Raw genomic sequence first — 22449 nt, 5'->3', positions numbered from 1 at the left:
GCTCGAAATTCTTTAGGAGTAATAATATGGGAGGCGGGGTCATGATTCTAGTTAGTAATAAAATCTATTCAAGTTGCAGGCCCGTTAAACTGCCGGCAATAAAGTCTATAACGATGGAAAAAGAATTTGAGTGTTGTGTGACTGAATTTTCAATTAATAGTTTCTCTTTTGTTATGGCCTGTTTGTACAGAACACCCCAACATTGTTTCTTAGATTCTTTTTTAGAAAAACTTGAAATATTGCTTGAAATTCTGTGCAGGAAATACAAAAATGTTGTACTAGCTGGTGACATTAATATTAATGTACTAGAGAAGAATAATGTTTACCATAAGTTCAGAAATATTCTAAAAATGTATAATATGTCATTTAAGGTCGATTTTCCAACTAGAATAACTACAACATCTGAAACTGCCATTGATAATTTTATTACAAATATTTGTGATGAGAACTTAAAAGTGTCAGGCATTATAACCCATATATCAGATCATGATGCTCAGCTATTTGAAATTCTTAATGTTAGTAGATTTCACAAAAAAACAATAAGAGGTCTCAGCAGGAGATTTGACGACTGTAATTCCAATATATTTTACAAAGATTTAGAGAGCGTCAATTGGATGGATGTTTATCAATCTTCAGTAAGTGATAAGTATAATGTATTTATTTCAATTTTTTCATATTATTTCAACATTAATTTTCCAAAGCTATTTATGAATGAGAAGGAAACAAATAAGGATAAATATTCGAGCAGCGAGGTCATTAGGAAGAGGAGAGACTTATTAGAGCTTGAAAGAATATTTAGAAATACAAAGAGTGATGATTTAAAAGATCAAATTAAAACTAGAAAGAGAGATTTGAGACATGAAATATCAATAAATAAACAAAAAGTCTTTGACAAAAAAGTCGCCAATGCAAGAAATAAAAATAGAGTTATCTGGAAGATTGTTAACGATAATGTTGGTAAAAACAAAAATAAAAACTCAAATTTAAGTGTTATAGATAATGGAATTCATGTAACAAACCCTCTTACTATTAGTAATATCTTTAATGATTTCTTTGTTACAGCAGTAGATAAGTTTGTCATACCAAATATTCCTGATAGATGTGAACCTGTTGAAACCCCGATTTATCCAAACTGTCAATCCACACTGAGATTCAGATTCAAAACTATTTCAGAATATGAGTTAGTAAAAATAATAATGTCATTTGAAAATAAAATTTCTTCAGGGCCAGATGACATCCCAATTACAATAGTTAAAAAAGTCTTGCCGGCAATAATTAAACCCCTGACTCATATAATAAATTCCTCCTTGATATCGGGCCATTTTCCAAACATTTTAAAGGTAGCCAGGGGTTTTCCAATATTTAAGAAGGGTGATGTCAGAGAACCTGCTTGTTATAGGCCAGTATCTATTTTATCGGTATTTTCTAAAATTATTGAACGTGTGGTGTACATGCAGCTAATGGAATATTTAGAAACAAATAACATTTTGGACAAAGAGCAGCATGGGTTTTGCTCTAAAAAGTCCACGATAACTGCTGGAGTCGAATTCATTAACTCTATCGTAAATGCAATCGACAAAGGGGAGAAAATTGTTGGGATATTCTTAGATATGACTCGTGCTTTTGACAGTGTGAGACATGATGTTTTGATAGATATGTTGAAAACTCTAGGTGTAAATGGAATGGAACAGACATGGTTTGCATCGTACCTGAAGGATAGGCAACAATTTGTTGAGATAGAGCATATTGAAGAGACGCATGCGCTGCAATATAAAATTAGATACCGCTCTGACCTGAGGAGTCTGAAATATGATGTCCCTCAAGGCTCAATATTGGGTCCTTTATTGTTCCTGTGCTACATCAAAGGGTTGCCTGGGGTGGTCCAGGGGAAAGCTGCTGTTTGTCTTTATGCTGATGATGCAAACATCATCTTCTCGGGTGAATCCATTGAAGAGATTGAAGCAGCATCCGCTGTTGGCTTGTCTTCCATTAATAAATTTCTAAATAATAGGAATCTTCTTTTAAACGCCAGCAAGTCCATTGTAGTTCCTTTTTCAACAAGGCAAAGAATTAATTATTGGCCCCCAAATGTTGAAATAAATGGCGAAACCTTAGAACTAGTGGATGGCACTAAATTCTTAGGCCTTGATATTGATAGCAGCTTATCATGGGATAAACATGTTTCTCAGGTTGTAAAAAAGATATCCCCCGGCCTTTTTGCTTTGTGGCAATTGACAGATATCTGCAGTATACAGACAATGAAATCCCTGTACCACTTTTTAATACATTTTCATCTAGCATACGGACTTGCTATCTATGGAAGTACAACCAAGAGTAACCTTGATAAAATACTATTACAACAAAAAAGAGCTCTCAGAATAATAATGAAGTTAAAAAGATTAGACTCAGTAAAACTCGTTTTTCCACAGTTTGGAATCTTAAAAATCTATGGGCAATATATTTTTGACGTAGTCATGTACTTTAAAAAATACTCGTCAACAGGATCACGAAACGAAACACATGGCTACAACACCAGATTTGGAAGGATCAAGGAGAGGCATAGATTGGATTTCTTTAAGAAAACATAAAACCCTAGCTCAATCTCTTTTGTGTTAATTATAAATTATTATTCCTTTACTCCACTGCAGCCTACATAATAACCGAAAATGTATTAATAATACATTATTAATGAAAAACTGTTTGGAAATGGCAAATGTTTCAGAAGGATGCTGAATCAATCAATGCAAAAAGAATAGGGCGTGTACAAAAAGTTTGCAGCAAATATAATTTGGGATTATTCAAAAACAGTGCTGAAGTGTCACTATTCAAGCATCCTCCGACTCCACAATACAGTGTTTTCTACATAGATAAGTGAGTACAACTAAATATTATAATCTTTTTCTAGATTAGACCACGGAGTGGCCGTAGTCGAGTGGTTTAGATGCTGGCTTTGTAAACCAGAAACCCAGGTTTGAATCCCGGCCCGGGCTAGATATTCGGACCACTCCCGTGTTTCGGATGTACACGTGTTTAGCCATTGGTCCCGGCTGCCTAAAAAGCAGTCGTTAAAGGGCCCTAAACACCTACGGATTTGGCTCGCGGATTTAGCCTGTGTTGGCTCGTGTCCTTGAACGACTCTGAGCAAAATCACTACACACTAGTAGTAAGCAACGCGAGCCCGGCCTGCCGTACTTTTCAAGGCTATCCTCTCCACCAAAATCTAAATCGTCCAATAATGGAGATAGAGGAATTTTGATTTCAGATTTGAATTCAGCGACCCCGAATTCTTTAAAGCGTATGTCCCATTTTCGAAAATACCCGAAAACAAGGGAGTTATGGCTGTTTTTTATATAGCTTTCTATTATCATAGTAAAAACGTACTAGGTTAATAAGATAATAATTTCTTTATCTCTACTATCTGTATAGGGCTACTTGTAATAAAATAGAAAGAAAAATAAAAATCTCAGTACCCTTTTTGAATTATTTAATCACATGTTTTGGATATTGATGCCATTTTCAAGTGATATGAATTAAATAAATAAATACTGCTGGAAGATCGAAGATTCTTATTTTGATCATATGTTAGTGTATTCATATGATTTTATGAACTAAAACTATAAATTTTGGATTTAAATTCGCATGATTCTATCAAAAATGGGGTTATTGGTGTCCAATTGGATTAAGTTTATCATTTTATCTCTGTTTAATTTTGCCACTTTATAAATATGAAATTCTTCTTTAACATTCAGTTTTCCACTTTTATTACCATAATTTAGTATTTTTATATTGGAATTCATATCAGTAAAATTATGGCCTGAATCTATCAAGTGTTCAGCAAATGCCGACTTTTGTGTATAATTTTTAGATTTTAGTGCTTGGATATGTTCTTGAAACCTGATATGGAAATTTCTACCCATTTGTCCGATATAGGATTTGTCTCAATCACTACATTTAAGTTCATGGATTCCAGATTTTTTAAACTTATCTTGCGGTACATTTAAATTTGATTTCTTTTTTATCAGTTCAAATGCATTATTTGTTGTCCTATAATCTAAAATGAATTTATTTTTTGTAAAGGTTTTTCTTATAGCTTTATTAAATATTGTGTTTTATGGAACACAAATATATTCTTTATTTCCTTGATTATTTTGAGTTCTATTCTGTATTACTTTTTATTTTTGTTTGTAAATCATTCTATCAATAGTTTTGATATTATATCCATTTTTTATTGCCATATATTTTATTATTTTCTTCTCTTTTCTGTAATTATCTTTTGACATGGGAATATTCATTAGCCTGTATATCACTGAACTGAAAGTTGAATTTTTTTTTGCCATGGATGATTTGAATCTCTAGGAATTATACAATCTGTATGTGTTGGTTTTCTATAAATGCTAAAATAATGGCTTTTATTGACTAAAATAAACTGAGATAAAATAACAAACTTTCTGATGATTTAGAATAATTCAAACAACTGATTCATGACATATGATTATCATATCATTCTTCCCTCCCAGTAGTGGAACCTACCGGGGCCAATCTACGAATGTTGACAGAAACTTCTCTTCCATCAGAAAGTCTTACTTGAGCGACATGAGGGTTCAAATGAATAATTTCTACCTTTTCAACTTCAGGATCATGCTTACTGCGTCTTACAAAGGTCTTCATCCATGCCTCCTTGGCGTTGATCAGCCAGGATGGCAAGTTTGTCATAGACGTGGGATTACGAGGATGAATGAACATTCGCTCGTGAGGTGTGCAATTGATGGTCGTGCAGAGAAGCGAGCGAATGCTGCTTAGTGATTCTAAGAGTACCTTTTCCCAGTGAGAAGTATCCATGTTCCTGGACCGTAGGGCTAAACGGATTGTCTTCTAAATTATTCCATTGTAGCGTTCCACCTGTCCATTACCTTGAGGGTTGTAAGGTGTTGTGGAACTGGTAGCTACACCCTTGGACATTAAGTAATCTTTGACATCTTTTGATAGAAAACTGGTCCCTCTATCAGTGTGTATGTATGAAGGATAGCCGTATGTGGTGAATAAGTCATTGAGATTTTGAATTACTGTTTCTGATGACATGTCTCGACAGGGATAGGCAAAGGGAAATCTCAAATATTCATCCACAATAGTGAGGATGTACTTGTTTCTAGTTGATGATGGCAGGGGTCCTTTGAAGTCAGTGTTGATCCTTTCAAAAGGCCGAGTTGCTTTTATCAATTTTCCTTTGAAACAGTTGAATCTTGGCTTCAGCTCTGAGCAGATCTTGCATTCCATGCAGACTTCTCTGATGTCATCTACCGAGTATGGAAGGTTATGAGCTTTAGTCCAGTGAAAAAATCTTGTGATGCCGGGGTGGCAGAGGTCTTGATGATATTTTATCAAGTCTTGTTTTGATGTGATACATCCCATTATCACACATGCTCGAGAAAGAGCGTCAGCAGTTATGTTCTCTTTTCCAGGTCGGTAAATGATCTCAAAGGTGTATTGAGATAGCTCAAGGCGCCACCTCATGATTTTTTCGTTCTTCACCTTGCCTCTTGCCGTGCTATTGAACATGAATGAAACAGATTTTTGATCAGTAATAAGTTGAAAGAAACGACCAGATAAGTAATGACGCCACTTCCTAATAGATTCTACAATGGCATATGCCTCTTTTTCAACTGATGAGTGTCGTTTTTCACTTTCGTTTAGCATTCGTGAAAAGTATGCAACAGGACGTTCATTGTAAGATAGTGTTGCTGCTATGCAGAAATCTGAGGCATCAGTCTCTACAGTGAGAATGCCTCCTTCATCAAAAACATGTATTACAGCTGCAGCTACCTCTTTTTTAAGATCTTCAAAAGCTGCAAGGGCCTTTCCTTGAAGAGGGAAGAGCGTACAGTGTGCCAAGGCATGAATTTTACTTGAAAAATTTTGTATCCATCGAGAGTAATGTGCGAAGAGGCCCACAGTTCTCTGAAGAGTTTTGGGATTAGGAGGTGGGGGCATATTAAGTAGAGGCTCAAGGCGTTCGGGATCTGGACGTAATGATTTGTTTCCAACTAAAAATCCTAGGAAACGTATCTCCTTTTGACAGAATTTACTCTTCTCCTTGTTTATAGTAAGTGAGTTATTTGAAGCTGCTGCAAGAAACCGTTCAAGATTAGTGTCATGTTCTTCTTTTGAATTTCCACAAATTATGACGTCATCTAAATAAGCATAGGTATCAAATAATTTCTCTTTTTGTATGAGTGAATCAATTACTCTTTGAAAAGCTGAAACACCATTAGTGACACCAAAAGGAATACGACAGAACTGATAAAGTTTCCCACATGCTTCAAATCCTGTGTATTGCCTTTCTTCAAGTAAGATTGGTACTTGGTGATATGCGGATTTCAGATCTACAGTACTATACCAGGAATACTGAGCTACTTTGCGAACTAAATCTTCCATATTTGGAATGGGATAGGCGTCCAATTCAGTGAATTTGTTTATAGTTCTAGAATAATCTATAACCATCCTTTTTTTCGGTTATCGGGTTTAACAACAAATGCTTGGGCACGCCAAGGTGTGTGGCTTTCTTCTATGATGCCATCTTCCAGTAATTGTTGAATTTCATTGGAAATGAAATCTTCATCATCTTTTGATAATTTGCGAGATTTGGTTGTAATTGGTTGACAATTGGGTTTTAGATGTTGAAAAAGGGAGCAAGGAGGAATTTTTGCTTGAGTTATTCCGCAAATAGTAAGAGGTGGCTTATTACCTCCAAATGGTATTTCTATACTGGAGAAATTGTTCAGAAATTCGTGCCCAAGAATAATATTTTCACAGAGGTCTTGCATAAGCATTAAGGTTGTGTTATATCTCTGGTATAACTTCTTAATTCAGTTTTTCTGCATAGGTATCGTCAATAAAGTTGCCAGTTGCTCCAGTATCGATCAGTGCTTGACTTTCAGTTCCGTTTATGGTAATAGGAATAATAACCTTTGAAAGACATTTTTCGGCTTGCACTGAAGGTGTTAGTAATATCGAATTACTAATTTCTCTTTTTTTCTCTAAAACGGAAGATTTTGAGTTACATACCCGAGCAAGGTGTCCCTTCTTACCACACTTCTTGCAGAATTCGTTTTTAGCTGGGCAAAATAGTCGAGAATGTTTTTTGTTGCCACAAAAAAAGCATGCTTGTCCACTAATACTAACAGCTGATAATGAGGAGTCTGAAGTGTTTTTTTGATTAGGAATTAGATTTGATGCATTTTCTGTATCTTTGCAAGCATTAAGCTCAAATGGAGGATTAGATTTATTGTAGCATTGTGATTGATCTTTTGCAGACTCAAAAGCTCTTGCACGATTAAGAGTTTCATGCAAAGACATATCTGGGCTTTCTAAAATTTTTTGGCGGATTTCGGATGAATATAAACCTGCAATCAATGCTTCTTTTATGTGCTCCTCTCGATTCTCTGTAGCAGAGATCGCTGTAAAATTACATTCTAGGCTGAGTTCTTTCAGTTTTAGGAAAAAATTATCGATGGACTTACCTTGTTTTTGTTTTCTTATAGAGAGAAGGTACCTTGTAAAGATTTCGCTTTTCTTCTTGATAAATATGCCTTCAAGGATGGAGATACTTTCCTCGAATGTAGTACAATCTATTATCAATTTGTAATTTTCAGCTGACAGCAAGGTAACTAAGATATCCAATTTCGTATCTTCAGTGTAATAGTTTCCTTTCAAGTAGGCATCCAGCATTCTTTTCCAGTGTCTCCATTCCATTGGTGCACTAGGAGAATCTGGATCCACACTTAGACATTTTGGTTTGAGAATTTTCCCAATTGATTCCGAGTTGAAAGATGTATCAACGGGTTCATTTCGAGATAATTCGGTAGGCTTATCCTGATTCCGTGATGGAGATTCAACATTATTTCGATCCCGGGTTTTTCTCTTTGGCATTTTGATTACCGGTACTTATTTTAGTCAATAAAATTGTAATAAATAGAGACCATTGAAGGGCTAGAATAATGGCTTCTATTGACTAAAATAAACTGAGATAAAATAACAAACTTTCTGATGATTTAGAATAATTCAAACAACTGATTCATGACATATGATTATCATATCAATATGTTAGCAAGATAACCTGATAAAGGAGAGCCCACTGCCAAACCTTCCTTTTGTTTTTTTTCTCATTGAATTTGAAATAATTTTGATCTACACATACTGTTGTCAATGCTATTAGATATTCTATTTCATCATTATTTATATTATTATCTATCAAATTTTGTTTCAGAATTCTAATTGTTTCATCTGGTGGAATAATAGTGTACATGTTGGTTACATCAAATGATAGGAAAATAGGAAAATCAGTTGGAATTTTCATATGTTTAATTTTTTGAACTAAATGATATGTGGTTTTTATGATTTTCTCCCTTTATTGTCTTTTGAGGTAGTATTTTATTCAAATATTTGCAAACTTTATATGCAGGAGAATTACGATAATTTACTACTGGCCTTATTGGTACTCCAACCTTATGTACTTTTGGTTGGCCTCTAAACATTGGAGATAAAGGATTTATCATCTTCATTTTGAATTGTTCTGCTCTGGAGATCGATTTACATTTAGATATGATATTATTAATATTTTTACTATTTTTATCTGTATAGGGATACTTGTAATAAAAAACTAGGGCTACTTGAAAGAAAAATAAAAATCTCAGTACCCTTTTTGAATAAATTCTTGCTCACAAAGGGAAAGGTTTTTAGAAGTGTTTGAACACTCAAAAGTTCAGGTCTAAACATGAACATTTTTAAAACTTTTTTAAATTTTAAACTTTGGAAAGATGAATCCAAATATAAAATCAGAAAATCAACTATGAATATGAAAAGAGTTGAATATGAATTCAACTCTGACCATTTTCACTTCCATTTCCTCCTTATTGTTATGTTATCTGTCTCTCTCTCTACACACACACACACACACACACACATACACACACACACACTCTCTCTCTCTCTCCCATTTTCCCCGTCATGTGTCATTCTGAGGTCGGACCAGGGTTGGTCTGCTACTTCCATGATGCCTCTCACTGACACGTCAGCTCGCTCGCCCTAAAGTAGGTATGATTATTTCAATAATAGTAATAATGACGCAGGTATGTTTTTATCCAATAAGCTCTACTCTTTCAAAAAACTTCTCAAGGCTGCTCACCTTAACGTCCAATCCCTCAGCTGTCACATTGATGAACTCAAAGCAATCTTCCGTTTTCAGGACTTCAATATAATTGGAATTTCCGAATCATTTTTAAAGCCTAGTATTCGATCAAATCTTGTTGCATTACCTGGATATAATCTCTTCCGAAATGATAGATTAAATAAAGCTTGTGGGGGTGTAGCAGTTTATGTGAAAGATGGTATCAAAACAATAGTTTTAATCACATCTAAACAGGAGTATTGTTCCAGACCAGAGTTCATGTTACTTGAATTATCCTTATCCAGTTCTGATGAATTACTCGTTGGTATCTGTTATCGCCCACCAAAAATAGGTCATTTTCGAAAATGCCTTGCTTTCTCTTATTCCTTGTTATAACTGTATACTTGTTATGGGGGATATGAACACCGACTTGAAAATGACAAATCGTAACTTTGACTACTTTCAACTTACTACAATTTTCCAATGCCTAAACATGACTATTTTACCTCTCGATCCAACTCATCATACTAATGAATCAGACACACTCGTCATTGACCTTCTCATTGTTAGTGATCCCAACGAGGTTGCTCAAACAGGTCAAATCCCAGTCCCAGCTATTTCTGCACATGATTTGATCTACTGTGTACTCTCCCATAAGATACCTAAGCCAGAACAGAAAATTATCACTTATAGAGACTTTAAAAACTTTGATGAAGCCGCTTTCCTGACTGATGTGGCTCAGACTCCATGGCATCAAATTGAAGCACTACCTTCAGTTAATGACATGGTCAAAACTTTCGAGAATTGGACTTTGACTTTGTATGACAAATATGCACCTTATGTGACAAGGAGGATTAATAGAAAACGACTAGTACCGTGGATGACTGAAGACATACTTGAGATGATGGGACGTAGGCCTAGAGACAAAGCACATAGAAAATTTAAAAAGACATTTGACTTGGACAGTTTGATAGGAGCCTTAGAAATAGAGTTGAACAGGAATTACGGAACTTAAAGATTAGGTACTTGAATTCGTTCATGACAAACAATAGACAAGACTCTAAATCACTTTGACAGGGAATAAAAGAATTCGGGCTTGGCAAACAGAAATCGAATCCCCAAATTGACTTACCATTGGACAATATAAATTACCATTTCGTTTCACACTCTAACCAACGTGACGAAGTTGTCATTGCTAATCATATCAATGATCTAGAAGAACAAGTTACAAACTTAGCTTTACCAAAAAAATTCATTCCATCCAAAAATTTCATTTCCATCCAATCTCAGAAGAAGACACTTTCAAAGCAATTAAACGTATTCATAGTAATGCTATGGGTGTAGACAAAATTCCTATTAAATTTATCAAGAAGATGTTATTTGCTGTTTTACCAACCATTACATACATTTTCAACAAGTCACTCGAAGAAGGCAATTTCCCTGAAAACTGGAAGTTTGCTCTGGTTCGCCCTCTAATTGAAATTGCATCACCCAATAAAGTTGAGGTTTTCAGACCTATCAGTATTCTACCTGCATTGTCCAAAGTGTTAGAAAGACTTATTCATGCTCGAGTTGTACAATTTTTAGACAACAATAAAGAGCTTCATAACTTTAAATCAGGCTTCAGGAAATTCCATTCAACTGAGACAGCTCTGCTTCATGTCACTAATGATATAAGGTTAGCTATGGACCAAAGAAAATGCACCATCCTCACCCTATTTGATTTTTCTAAAGCATTCGATACTGTTGATCATCCAGTCCTTTTGAATAAGTTAGCTATTCTTGGTTTCAGTCACAACTCGTTAGTTTGGTTCAAATCCTATCTGTTAGGTAGGAAACAATGTGTATCTATCGGTGACAACAAGTCAACTTGGAAAAACGTTATGCATGGAGTACCACAAGGTTCAATATTAGGCCCTCTCCTCTTCACTTTGTATGCTAATGACCTTTCTTCCATTATCAAATTCTCCAGTTTCCATACATATGCAGACGACCTTCAAATTTATTTTTAGCTGTTGATATTTAATAATAAATTAAATTAATATTTAGCTGTCCCATAACAAAAATTAATGAAACAGTTGGAATAATAAATCAGGATATCAATTCGATAGTTGAATAGACAAAGAAAAATGGCTTTAAGCTTAATCCCATCAAAACACAACCCATTATAATCGGATATTCTTGTCTTATAAATAATATTGACCTTGAATTGATTCACAAAATTAGTGTAGATGATAATGACATTCCTTACTGTAGCTCAGTGAAAAATTCAGACATTATTATGAATAAAACTCTTGACTGGTCAGAACAAGTGAACAAAACTTGTAAAAAGGTATTCTCAGCCATGCACGCATTGAAGAAAATGCACGATTAATCCTCCCTAGAAACAATAAATTATTATTGGTTCAATCTCTTATCTTCCCACATTTGGTGTATTGTAATTCTGTTCTCAACGATATGCAAGTCACTCTGAATGATAAAGTACAGCGTTACCAAAATTATTGTCTACGTTTCGTCTACTCTCTTCAACGCCATGATCATATCACCCCAGCCCACATTGCTAGTTCAACATTAAAGCTTCCCGATCAAAGGCTTTTTCGAATAGTCAAGCTTGTTAGAGATATCTTGAAATACGGTAATCTGAACTATTTTAAAAATGATTTTCTCTGAAGGCAGGAGGATAGATGATTCACATACTAGAACCGGAGAAAGTACTTCAAGGATACCCAATCTTCAAACTACTATTTTTACAAAATCCTTTCTTGTTAGTGCCTGTGGGTACGCGCCACCTTAGTCCTCCGACACACCGTACGCCAGCGACAGGGAAAGACTGTTTTGAAATAGTCTCGAATTGGCATGTGCGTTAGGCGCCAAAACCGGACACATTTACATTCGTCCAGAAACGACAAAGTCAGACACATCGAATCTCTGACACTTTCAAAACAAGACGGTTAGGTTACACTTCTTGGACGGACTGTACTACGCAGAGCTGTCTTGTTTTATTCAAACAATGGTCATTGTTTGATGAATCCCCATGTGTAGGCTATTCTTAACAAGACCATTGACAATTTATTTCTGAAACCTTTCACTTATTTCTATCTCTCTTAGTAGTTATATCAGGCGATGACTTATCTTGAAACTGAATAATTCGTTATATATCATTCCTATTTTGTGCAGTTGTCTCTCTTTTCTGCAGTTATTTGGAGCATAAATAATAGATCTGTTAGTGAATTTCTTGACACAAAACAAAAATAACTTCACTTCATAGTTGAATTATCAAGATTAGTGAGTACACTGAAACCTCTTGATAACTACTCTATAATTCGTAGTTTTGCCATCAAAAACACTGTAATTAGTATTCCCATAAAGATAAATACACTAATTGTAACACTGATAATTCAGTTAATGAGTTCATTGAAAGCTCTATTGATTCACATATAATAATATAACTAGAGACACCCTGGGTTAAAGAACTCGCTCATGAACAGGTATTGATCTCTGAAATCTTTTACGAGACTTTCTAAGTATGTCAAATTAATATTTATAGCAATATTTTCTAATATCCATTCATAGAGGCTATATTATGAATTATATGGGTAATGATGGGATCAGTATCCATGATACAATTTTTTCGTATTTCGTTTTATCAGCCACGATATTGCAGAGCCTGATATATAATAGATATATAATATATATATATATATAATATATATATATATATATATATATATATATATATATATATATTTTGATATTGCAGAGCCTGATATATATTCGTCACCCACCAAAATTTGTATTCAACGCTTGGTCCCGTAGGCTACAAATTATAGAGGTTCTACTGTGTTGAATGTAGTCAACTGGATGGTGAATATACTCGAACATTGAGCATTTTGAAGATAATAATTTTTTTAGTATTGTTTTTCATTTTGAATTTCCTTTTATTTGAAAACCAGCAATAGACCTTTGAGTCAATTGGTCTATCTTTTCATATTCCCTAAAAACTACCTGATTGTTATAAGCTAATTTTAGTATGTGCTTCCTCAACATAGAAATACCATTTTCTTGGAATATGGGGATGTAGAGGCATATTTATATAAGATAGAATTCCTGGAAGATTGGACATGTGAGCATGTTGTCAATGGAAATGAGTAGAATACAAAAACTTTGAAAAGTATAATACAGTTGAATGAAATCAGCTTCAATTATTGTATGGTAAATTGTGTGGCAAGATTACGATACTTATGAACTCTACTTAGAAATCCTATTATATTTAGCTAGCAATTTCTGTATATATTTTTATATTTATCTGGTTATTTATGTCCAACGGATCTCGAAAACGGCTCTAACGATTTTCACGAAATTTGGAATATAGTAGGTTTATGATATAAAAATTCGATTGCACTAGGTCTCATCCCTGGTAAAACTCGCTGAAGGCCATTAAAAGGATCATTCATCCTTGGAAAAATAGCTGAGATTTTCGTCGTCTGTGGATAATAAAGTGAGTGAGCGAGTGCATCTGTGGAAAATCAAAATATCTCATCCCCGAAATTCGTAAACTGACGTATAGCCAGCTGTAAAATATAAACACGACCTCAAAATAAAAATTCAGGGAAGAAACAGTTTTGGGCTGTGCCTGTTAGTCCTTCCCCAATCATTTTGTTCTGTTTATCAATAAATAAAATAATAACGAGCGAAGCTCGGTGCCCTGATATTGGATTGTGAAACAAGATAATTGTACTGGAATGTATTTAGTAGTTCTGTGAACAGTAGACCTCACGCAGTTTTCTCATCCACAAGTATCCAATGTCACCTGTTTGAAAAGAAACTCAGTTCACGTTTGAATTTCTATTCCATATAATATAATTCATCCAGTTCTGTGATAATCTTTCTTCTATCTGATGAGAATTATTTTTTTACAATAAAAAATATCATAATTCCTTCAGCATTATTAAGTTCATTTGATTATTCTTAATCAACTATTAAATTAGTTTTTTCAAAAGTGAGAATATTGATAATGATGGGCACGCATAATAATACCAATATCGGGGCACCGAGCTTCGCTCGTTATTTATTTATAAACTATTGATAAAAAGAACACAATTCTTTAAAATGATTGGGAAAGGACTAACAGGCACAGCCCAAAACTGTTTCTTCCCCGAATTTTTATTTATACCTACATTGATTTTTTTTGTATACTATAAATAGTCCAGAAAGTAGGCTATGTTACATACACTTCCATTCAGGTTCAATTTTCAGTCCAAAAATTTAAAAACAAAAATTGTCTAATTTAGATTATTTACAAACAAATTAAATAACAAAATAACACTCACTAATCACTTAAAATTGTCAAATAATGAATAACTTTGAAAATTATAATATATAATCTAGTTTAGAATGATTATCATGCCATGTCAACAAATCAGATTATTTTGATCAAGTCGATTAAAATGTCTAGATAATATTTCTCGCTGATTGATTACACAGCTGGAAATAATTCTGTCTCTCTCCCACACACGCATCTTCTGTTTCGACAGACGACAAAATTATCATCTGTTTTTCCAAGGATGAATTATTATTATCCTTTTCATGTCCTTCAGTGAGTTTTCCCAGGGATGAGACCTAGTGCAATCAAATTTTTATATCATAAACCTACTACGGTATATGTTCCAAATTTCGTAAAAATTGTTAGAGCCGTTTTCGAGATCCGTTGAACATAAATAACCAGATATAAAAATATAAACAGATATACAGAAATTGCTTGCTTAATGTAATAGGATGATTGCAAAACAAGGTATTAAAACCAAAGACCTTAAAGATGCATATCTCTTTAAGGTCTTTGATTGAAACTGTAGACCTTATATAGAAATTGGCAAGGTTTTTCGAGACATCTGTCTAATCCACTTGTCAGCTGATTAATTATGAATAATTCTATAGTCTGATTAATCCTATCTTCAGAGTAGATGATATATATGTATAGTGATATCAGAGTAATTCCTTTTCTTTCCATATTATCCTTAAAATGCAAAATTTCAAAGAACTTTGTGTATACATCGACGCGCAGTTGAAAAAGGAATATTCCTGCCAAATCTCATCGAATTCTATCAACGCGTTTGGCCGTAATTGCGTTACATACAGACAGACAAAAGAAAATCCGTGTTAAAACATAGACCTCACTATGTTCGGTCAATAAACTGTGATATTTTTATAATTATTTAAAACCAATTAAGCCGTCCATTACAATCATTGAGAGAAAAACCAATAAGTTTCTCATATTATCTTAATACATTGTAAATGTAAATACATTGTAATACAGAGTAAATACTGATGTTGAATGAAAAAGACTAAGAAATAGTCAAAAAATCACAGATTAATCTGATTAAGAAAAATCTGTGGTGTTTTGACAATTTCTTAGTCTTTTTCATTCAATATGAATAATTACCAAAATAATATCTACTTCTCAAATACACAAAAAGTGAAATACTGATGTGGTCGATTTCAATGAACATTAAATGAAATGGTTGTTTTCTTCTAAATCTCCATACTTGATTCTGTTAATTTCGAACAGAGCTCACTTTCACGGGGTTTTCTCAGATGATGCAGCAATCACTGAGGAATCTCCAACACAGATTTCAATAACCCAGGAGAGAGTAATCTAAAATTAAAACTATTAGTGCTATATTGCTGAATTATTATTGCCAATTATTAATGTTTTTCAGAAAAGTATTAATTCCATAAATGCCTCTTAATTAAATGATAAGTTCTGGAGTTTCAATTATTATAATATTTTTCGCATTCCCATTTTTCGTTTTTTATATTTTGAATCCCTTCATTTGGGTCTCTCGTTGTTTAGTCGAATATAGTACGATTACCTATATAGTATTCATATAGTATTATTCGGTTATATATCTATCACAGAAATCTCTCTCAGCAGCGACTATATAAACGCTTAACATAGGTTGTTAGGGAACGATAATAATAAGAATATGTGATGAATAATCTATCCTGTTCTAGGCGAGCAATATTTCTGTATCACAGATATCCAAAACTTCAACAATAGAATGTGAATATTCTTTGAAACGGTTTGATATAAATTGATGGGCGATTTCCACCATTCGTTATCTCTTGAAATTCTATTTTTGAATCTTGTATTAAAACCTTCCCATAAAAAATGTTAGATTCATGACCAATGAACCAAGATGAAAGACCAAAATTTTGAAGCTACCTACAGATTTTTTTTTAAAATTTGAATAGGATTCCCCAGTGGAGCTCACTGTCAAATTATCTTTCGAAAAGGAGCATTAAGTTGTTTTCCTATTAATATTAAGCTGTAGGCCTGCCTATATGAATCCATAGAACTTCATAGATTTCTCCGTATGGGTGAATGATTCAGAATCAAAATTCAAATTCGTGAAATTAATAATACAAACGTCAGAGCAAACTGCCATCAGAATTTGTATTATTAATATTACGCGTATGTTATTGAAGGATAATAGTGAGGCAGACATGTTACTTTTGTTTCCTGAAAAAGGTGAGTAAAATATCTTGTTGTTCAACGAACTTGTCCTGTAAAAAGGTTTGAAGAGTGAGTATTAAAAATTTGAAGCTGATCGATCAACTCTTTCCAAAGTTATTGTAGTACATTCAAACAAACAACCAAACCCACAGACTGGCAACAACTTTGAACTTGGGTAAAAAGTGAGAACTTGCTAACGCTCGTTCAATAAATATTATTGAGAGAATAACGGGCGGTATGCTCAAGTTGGAAGCACATAACTTGAAGGAGTCAAATTATTTCAGTGTAGAGGATTGTATATTTTACAAGAGAGTATGTTTCTGAGGGATATAGTCCTATAGTGAGAAAGTGAAGAAGAGAGTATTCAATTGAATCGCTGCTTTAGTTTTGTTGCACAGCCGGCCCTCTCTCACATTCAACTTCTCGCATTCTCCAGTATGATGCTACATCAATATTATATTATACAAACCTACTCAGTGGAATGGGGGAATTCACAATATTACAAGCAAGAGTTGATAGTAATTGACACAAAAAAATTACAAATGTAGGCATGGGAAAGTCAAATTCAATATAGGTGGAAGATAATATCTCTGAAGCATTGCATGAAATAATAACAAAACCCTGAGGGAAAAGAAAGGAGAGAAGTATGAAAAATATTACTAATTACAATGAATATAAAATGCAATTCGAATGTCGATAATATAATAATATAGTGAACTATTAAACTGTACCTCATACATTGATTTACATCAAATGACAGTATTATATAAACGACGAATTTCCTTGTATGAAAAATTTAATAATTAGAATAATGATTAAATGCCATTTGAATTTTCGATTCTCTGAGAAGGATATAAAATAGTATCATTCCCATCAGCACACAACCGGGTAAGAGATTGATTGATTGATTGAGTACTTTATTTATCTAGATTACAATATATACTGGCTTATACACTTATATACAATAGCTTACAATACAGCAAAATTATAGATGAATTTACATAATATAGACTAAGAAAATAATTATTCAACTGTATATGATATGAAAAAGCAATTTGTAATATAATAACTGTAGATAATTATATCTAGATGTAGATGTAGTTATGCATCTACATAAATTGGCGGAGATTTGGATATATCAATGTCCATTCTTCGGAAAGAATATTAAAAATATCCTCCCCACTAACTCTCTACCAAAAGAGAGAGAGAGTGTGTGTGTGTGAGAGAGAGAGAGTGGCGCAGGACTGATAGAGAGAGGGTTGAGGGTGAGGGAGAGATAGAGAGTGAAAGTGGGAGAGAGTGAGAGGAAGCAACAGAACTGAATAAGGTTGAGATAAGAGACAATGTCACGCAGGAGTATTGTCTCATGAATGGTCACACACACTTCTCCAGTCACACTAAGTTATAAATAGAATATTTCCAAGAAGGTACAGTCTGTGCCAAAATTCAAACCAGTTTACTCCCTAACCATTCTACCAGCTGAACGACAAGAGGTGATAGCGACAACCAGAGACTGTTTTCCAGGTAGAGAAATTAGTCATGGACTCGCCCCGCCAAAACAAGACACTTCTTTTTCAGCACAAGAACGACAAAAGCAGCCACCGCCAAAACAAGACTGATTTTCAGTACTAGGATGGATGTGTCTGACTTTGACGGTGGTGTATACTGACATCTCCCCGTGCCTGTCGTGCATTGAATGCACTTCCCGTTATTATAAGGTCCATTGAGAGCCGAGCGAGCATCATCCTGACTTTAAGAAAACATCTTTTGGAACAAATGACTGAAACCGTCCAGCCCTAGAACGATAACATGACATTTTCCCTTCCATATAAACTCATTATAGAATCAATTGTATATAAACTCTTATTGTTTAGAATATCCACTGCATTACTGCTGTATATTGATTACCCTTATCCACCATTAGTCTACTCCATTTCAATAATATTATTTCATTTGATTACATAATTACATCACTCTATTTATCATATGATTTGTTCTTAAACTTTTATATATATTAGAACTTCTACAGAATTTTTATTTGTGAACAAATGTTTAGTCTTATAAATGAATTAACGTTCTTGGTAGAGAGTTACTGGGAAGGATATTTTTAATATTCATTGATATGTCCAAAGCTCCGCCAATTTATGTAGATGCATTACAATATTATCTTGTATAGTTATTCCAAATTGATTTTTTTATATCATTGTACAGTTCAATAATTATTTTCTTAGTTTATGCTATGTAAATTCATCTAAAACTTTGCTGTATTGTAAGCTATTGTATGAGTGTAAAAGCCAGTATATATTGTAATCTACATAAATAAAGTACTCAATCAATCAATCTCTCCCTCTCTCTCTCTCTCTCTCTCTCTCTCTCTCTCTCTCTCTCTCTCTCTCTCTCCTCTCTCTCTCTCTCTCTCTCTCTGACGGATGTGAATTCCGTACGGTAGGCTTTTTGAGGTCCGCTGAAGTGCAGTTTCATTATCAGATCTTTCAACGCCACTTAAAAGTAATTGTGCTTCATTTGTAGTTTCTTATATATGTTTTACTTTTATTCTTCATCTCTTCTCCCTGTCCCCTTATTTTTCTCTATTCTCTCTTCCTCCTGGATAGAGCTTTCTGCTATCTTATAATTTATAACAATCTGTCATTTTCCAATTATCTACTAATTTTTCTTTCTCTTAATTGCATTAATACCATTTTGTTCATGTTACTATCGTTTATTTTGTTTAATTATCTGGATGTATATTTTGTATTTCATTTTTAGCACACTATCAATAAAATCAATCAATCAATCTCTCTCTCTTTCTCACACAGACACACACCAACTCTTAATTCACATAGCGTAGCAGTAGATAGAGAATTGAACCCTCTATATACTTAAAATATTGTAAAGCCTCAACCAGCTCCCAATAAGTACGGTATACAACACTTTACATCTCATGTAAGATAGTATTTAAAATACTATGACAATTCATTCATTGATCGAAAAAGGTTGTCATACTCAATATCAATCTGTTAAAAATAGAGACAAAAAATTGTGATTTAATTTCAGCTTCCTCAATAAAATTTCACACAAGTAGACAAAAATAATATAAAAAAGTTCATTTTTTTATTGAATAAAAAATAGAAATATGTTTATTCTACAGCTAATAAACATTTTTGGGAAACACTGGTATTATTATTCTACAGTACTAGTACTTTCTTGCTATAAGTTCAACGAAATTCTTCATAGAAATAGAATTCTTCATTAATAACATTTAAGTGCTCACAGAGTTGTTATTTTCGACTATTTTAGAGTTCCCGCGAACCATTTTTCTAATTCGAGGGCGCTGAATCCGAATCTGAAATCAAAATTTTGCTATCTCGATTTTTAGGCGATTTTGATTTTTGGTAACTACACGCGCCCGGCCGGGAGAGCCTACACACTCACGGATATCGCCCGAGCCGAGCCGAGCCCAGATATCGCCCGAGCCGAGCCGAGCCGAGCCGCGCCAGTAGCTCTTGACGGATTTGGCTCGGCTCGGCTCGGCTCGCAATTAAATCGCCTACACACTCATGGATTTCGCACGAGCCGAGCCAAGACAGGCCAAATCCGCGAGCCAAATCCGTAGGTGTGTAGGGTCATGTGTCAGAGGCCCTGAAATTGATCAGGTACGACCTGGATACTCGAACACCAGATCTGAGCCAGCCAGGTCATTCGGCATCATAATCATAATCTATTTGATAAGTACAACTGTAAGCTACATACGTTATGTGGAAATAAACAAATACAATACTTTTTTGAAAGAGTGAAAAAACAATAATAATAAAATAGTGAACATGAAATACAGCAGCTCTGCATCTTAGTTCTTATTTCCTATTAGGCGGGGTGATGCAACGTCATCCACCATTAATAACGACTTTCAAGTAACTGCCTTTAATAATTGAATGAATTAAATTTTCCAATATTAATGACCTAAATAACAGAGATCAGTACATAAACATAGTTTTTAAATTTTATTTCGGTATCAGAATACTTTATCTAAATATCCGCAGCTACAAACAAATAGAAACTTTCATGAATTCATTCTTTTCTGGCAAGGTATCAGATCTAAATCGAATGTTGTTATTATAAGAGAGGCATGGTTGGACGAGGACGGTGACACCTTAAACCTTGAGGGGTAACATATATATTCCGAGCTCAACCAATATTATGGGGGGGGGGTTACTTTGATGATAGTTTGACGTTCGCGATGACAATAATTATATATTGATCGGTGGGGTACAAGCACTATCTGTGCTTGTCCTTAGATTTAGAATGGGCCGACATATCATGCCAACTGCTTTGTATTTATATTTACCGCAGTCTATAGTCACCTCTCTCATTGTTTATCGATGCATGGTATACAAGGAATATTAAATACTGATCCCACCTAAAAATCATAGCCAGAGGTATTAACTGTGATATCCTCCACCCTAATATCAACTCGCAAGAAGAGCGCTACCTCGACGTAATGGTTTGAGGATCAAAATGTTATAGTCTGTCCAAACTGCCATGAGCCCTGAAAGATTAAGCCAACCCTCGCTCCCCCATGCGCAGGCACACACGCCCAGCCTACCTGCGTTATTGATATACTATGTATACTATGTAGTATACAGGTAGGCTAGGCAGACCGTCCCTTTACTCACACACACAAAAGGAGACTGCGCTTATTTGTGTTTGTGAGTAGATACAAACAAGAGAATAGATATACGACTATCCAATTATTTACTGATTTCCCAGTTTTAAATGTAAGGCTACTTTTCATAAAATCATTGCTAATTCATATAAAAAAATACAAAACTGAACTCTTCGGTGAAATAATTAATCATACGTATCTTACGCGTCTCAGAAGCAATTTTAACTTTGAAATTCCTCATCTGAAACATAGCTCAGAACTGACAAACCCTTCCTACTTGATCCATATCTTGTATACAGGAATGTCCACAAAGAGATCAGGGAGGCTGAGACAAGTTTGTCGGTGTACAGGAAGAGGGTTGATAGGTGGTTGTACCATATATGGGCTGGGAGGCGGCTGAGCAACTGCTTCGATCGCACTACGTGCGATGACCTACCCAATCCGATCTAAGCCCAATCACCATTCATTCACACAAACACGCATCTTTCTCATTCCATGCTTTTTTATCTTATTTATTTCTTTTTTACTCCATTAAAATTTATTTTTTACTCCATTTAATGTAAATTACTAGATCCTTTTATGCTTCGTGTGACTGTGGATTGCCTGGCCCACACGCTTCGCAGTCAATGCAGCGTTTTCAAGAACCCTATGAGTTATTCATGCAACTCACGGTATTTTATATTATTCATCTCTTACAATTACTCAACACACCTTATGATTAATCTTCAACATAATCATTGCGAAGATTGAGGATTTTATCATACCTGTGGGCCAGCTGAATAAATTTCTGTTCATAAAATGTTGCCATCAAAAGAGTTAAAGTGAGCTCGTCGTTGTTATAGAGCTCTTCGTTAGTTTGGAAGTGTTGCCGTCATGTCTTACGTTTGTTTGGGGAAACGGTATAAATTAATAGTGACCAATTCAAGTTTGTATGGCGGGTGATCGAAAATATCCCATGTGATATACTGAAGAATCCTTTTGGTTGACCAGCACTATGAGGCCGAGTTATCATGAATCACAACGATTCAGGAAGTCATTTCAACTGGCTTCTTCAATTTTCCGACAACATTCACGCACATCATCTCTCATAACGATGTCTGCATGAACTTGAAT

General features: G+C 34.4%; 1 protein-coding gene across 9 annotated transcripts in view; it reads left to right on the top strand.

Moving 5' to 3' along the window:
- The window catches only part of LOC111052507 (carbohydrate sulfotransferase 11), a 98778-nt gene that overhangs the window by 71413 nt on the left and 4916 nt on the right, over positions 1–22449 (top strand). For 6 of the 9 annotated variants that reach the window (XM_039441231.1, XM_039441229.1, XM_022339202.2 and 3 more), the window contains one exon: positions 2723–2871. In XM_039441231.1, the coding sequence (XP_039297165.1) occupies positions 2723–2871 (149 nt within the window). Of the gene's footprint in view, positions 1–523; positions 636–2722; positions 2872–22449 lie in introns of all 9 variants that reach the window. The other 3 variants (XM_039441232.1, XM_039441233.1, XM_022339209.2) reach the window with 2 other exon arrangements.

The sequence above is a fragment of the Nilaparvata lugens genome, chromosome X, assembly GCF_014356525.2.
Source record: "Nilaparvata lugens isolate BPH chromosome X, ASM1435652v1, whole genome shotgun sequence".
Taxonomy (NCBI): domain Eukaryota; kingdom Metazoa; phylum Arthropoda; class Insecta; order Hemiptera; family Delphacidae; genus Nilaparvata; species Nilaparvata lugens.
This window is presented reverse-complemented; position numbering and strand designations above follow the sequence as displayed.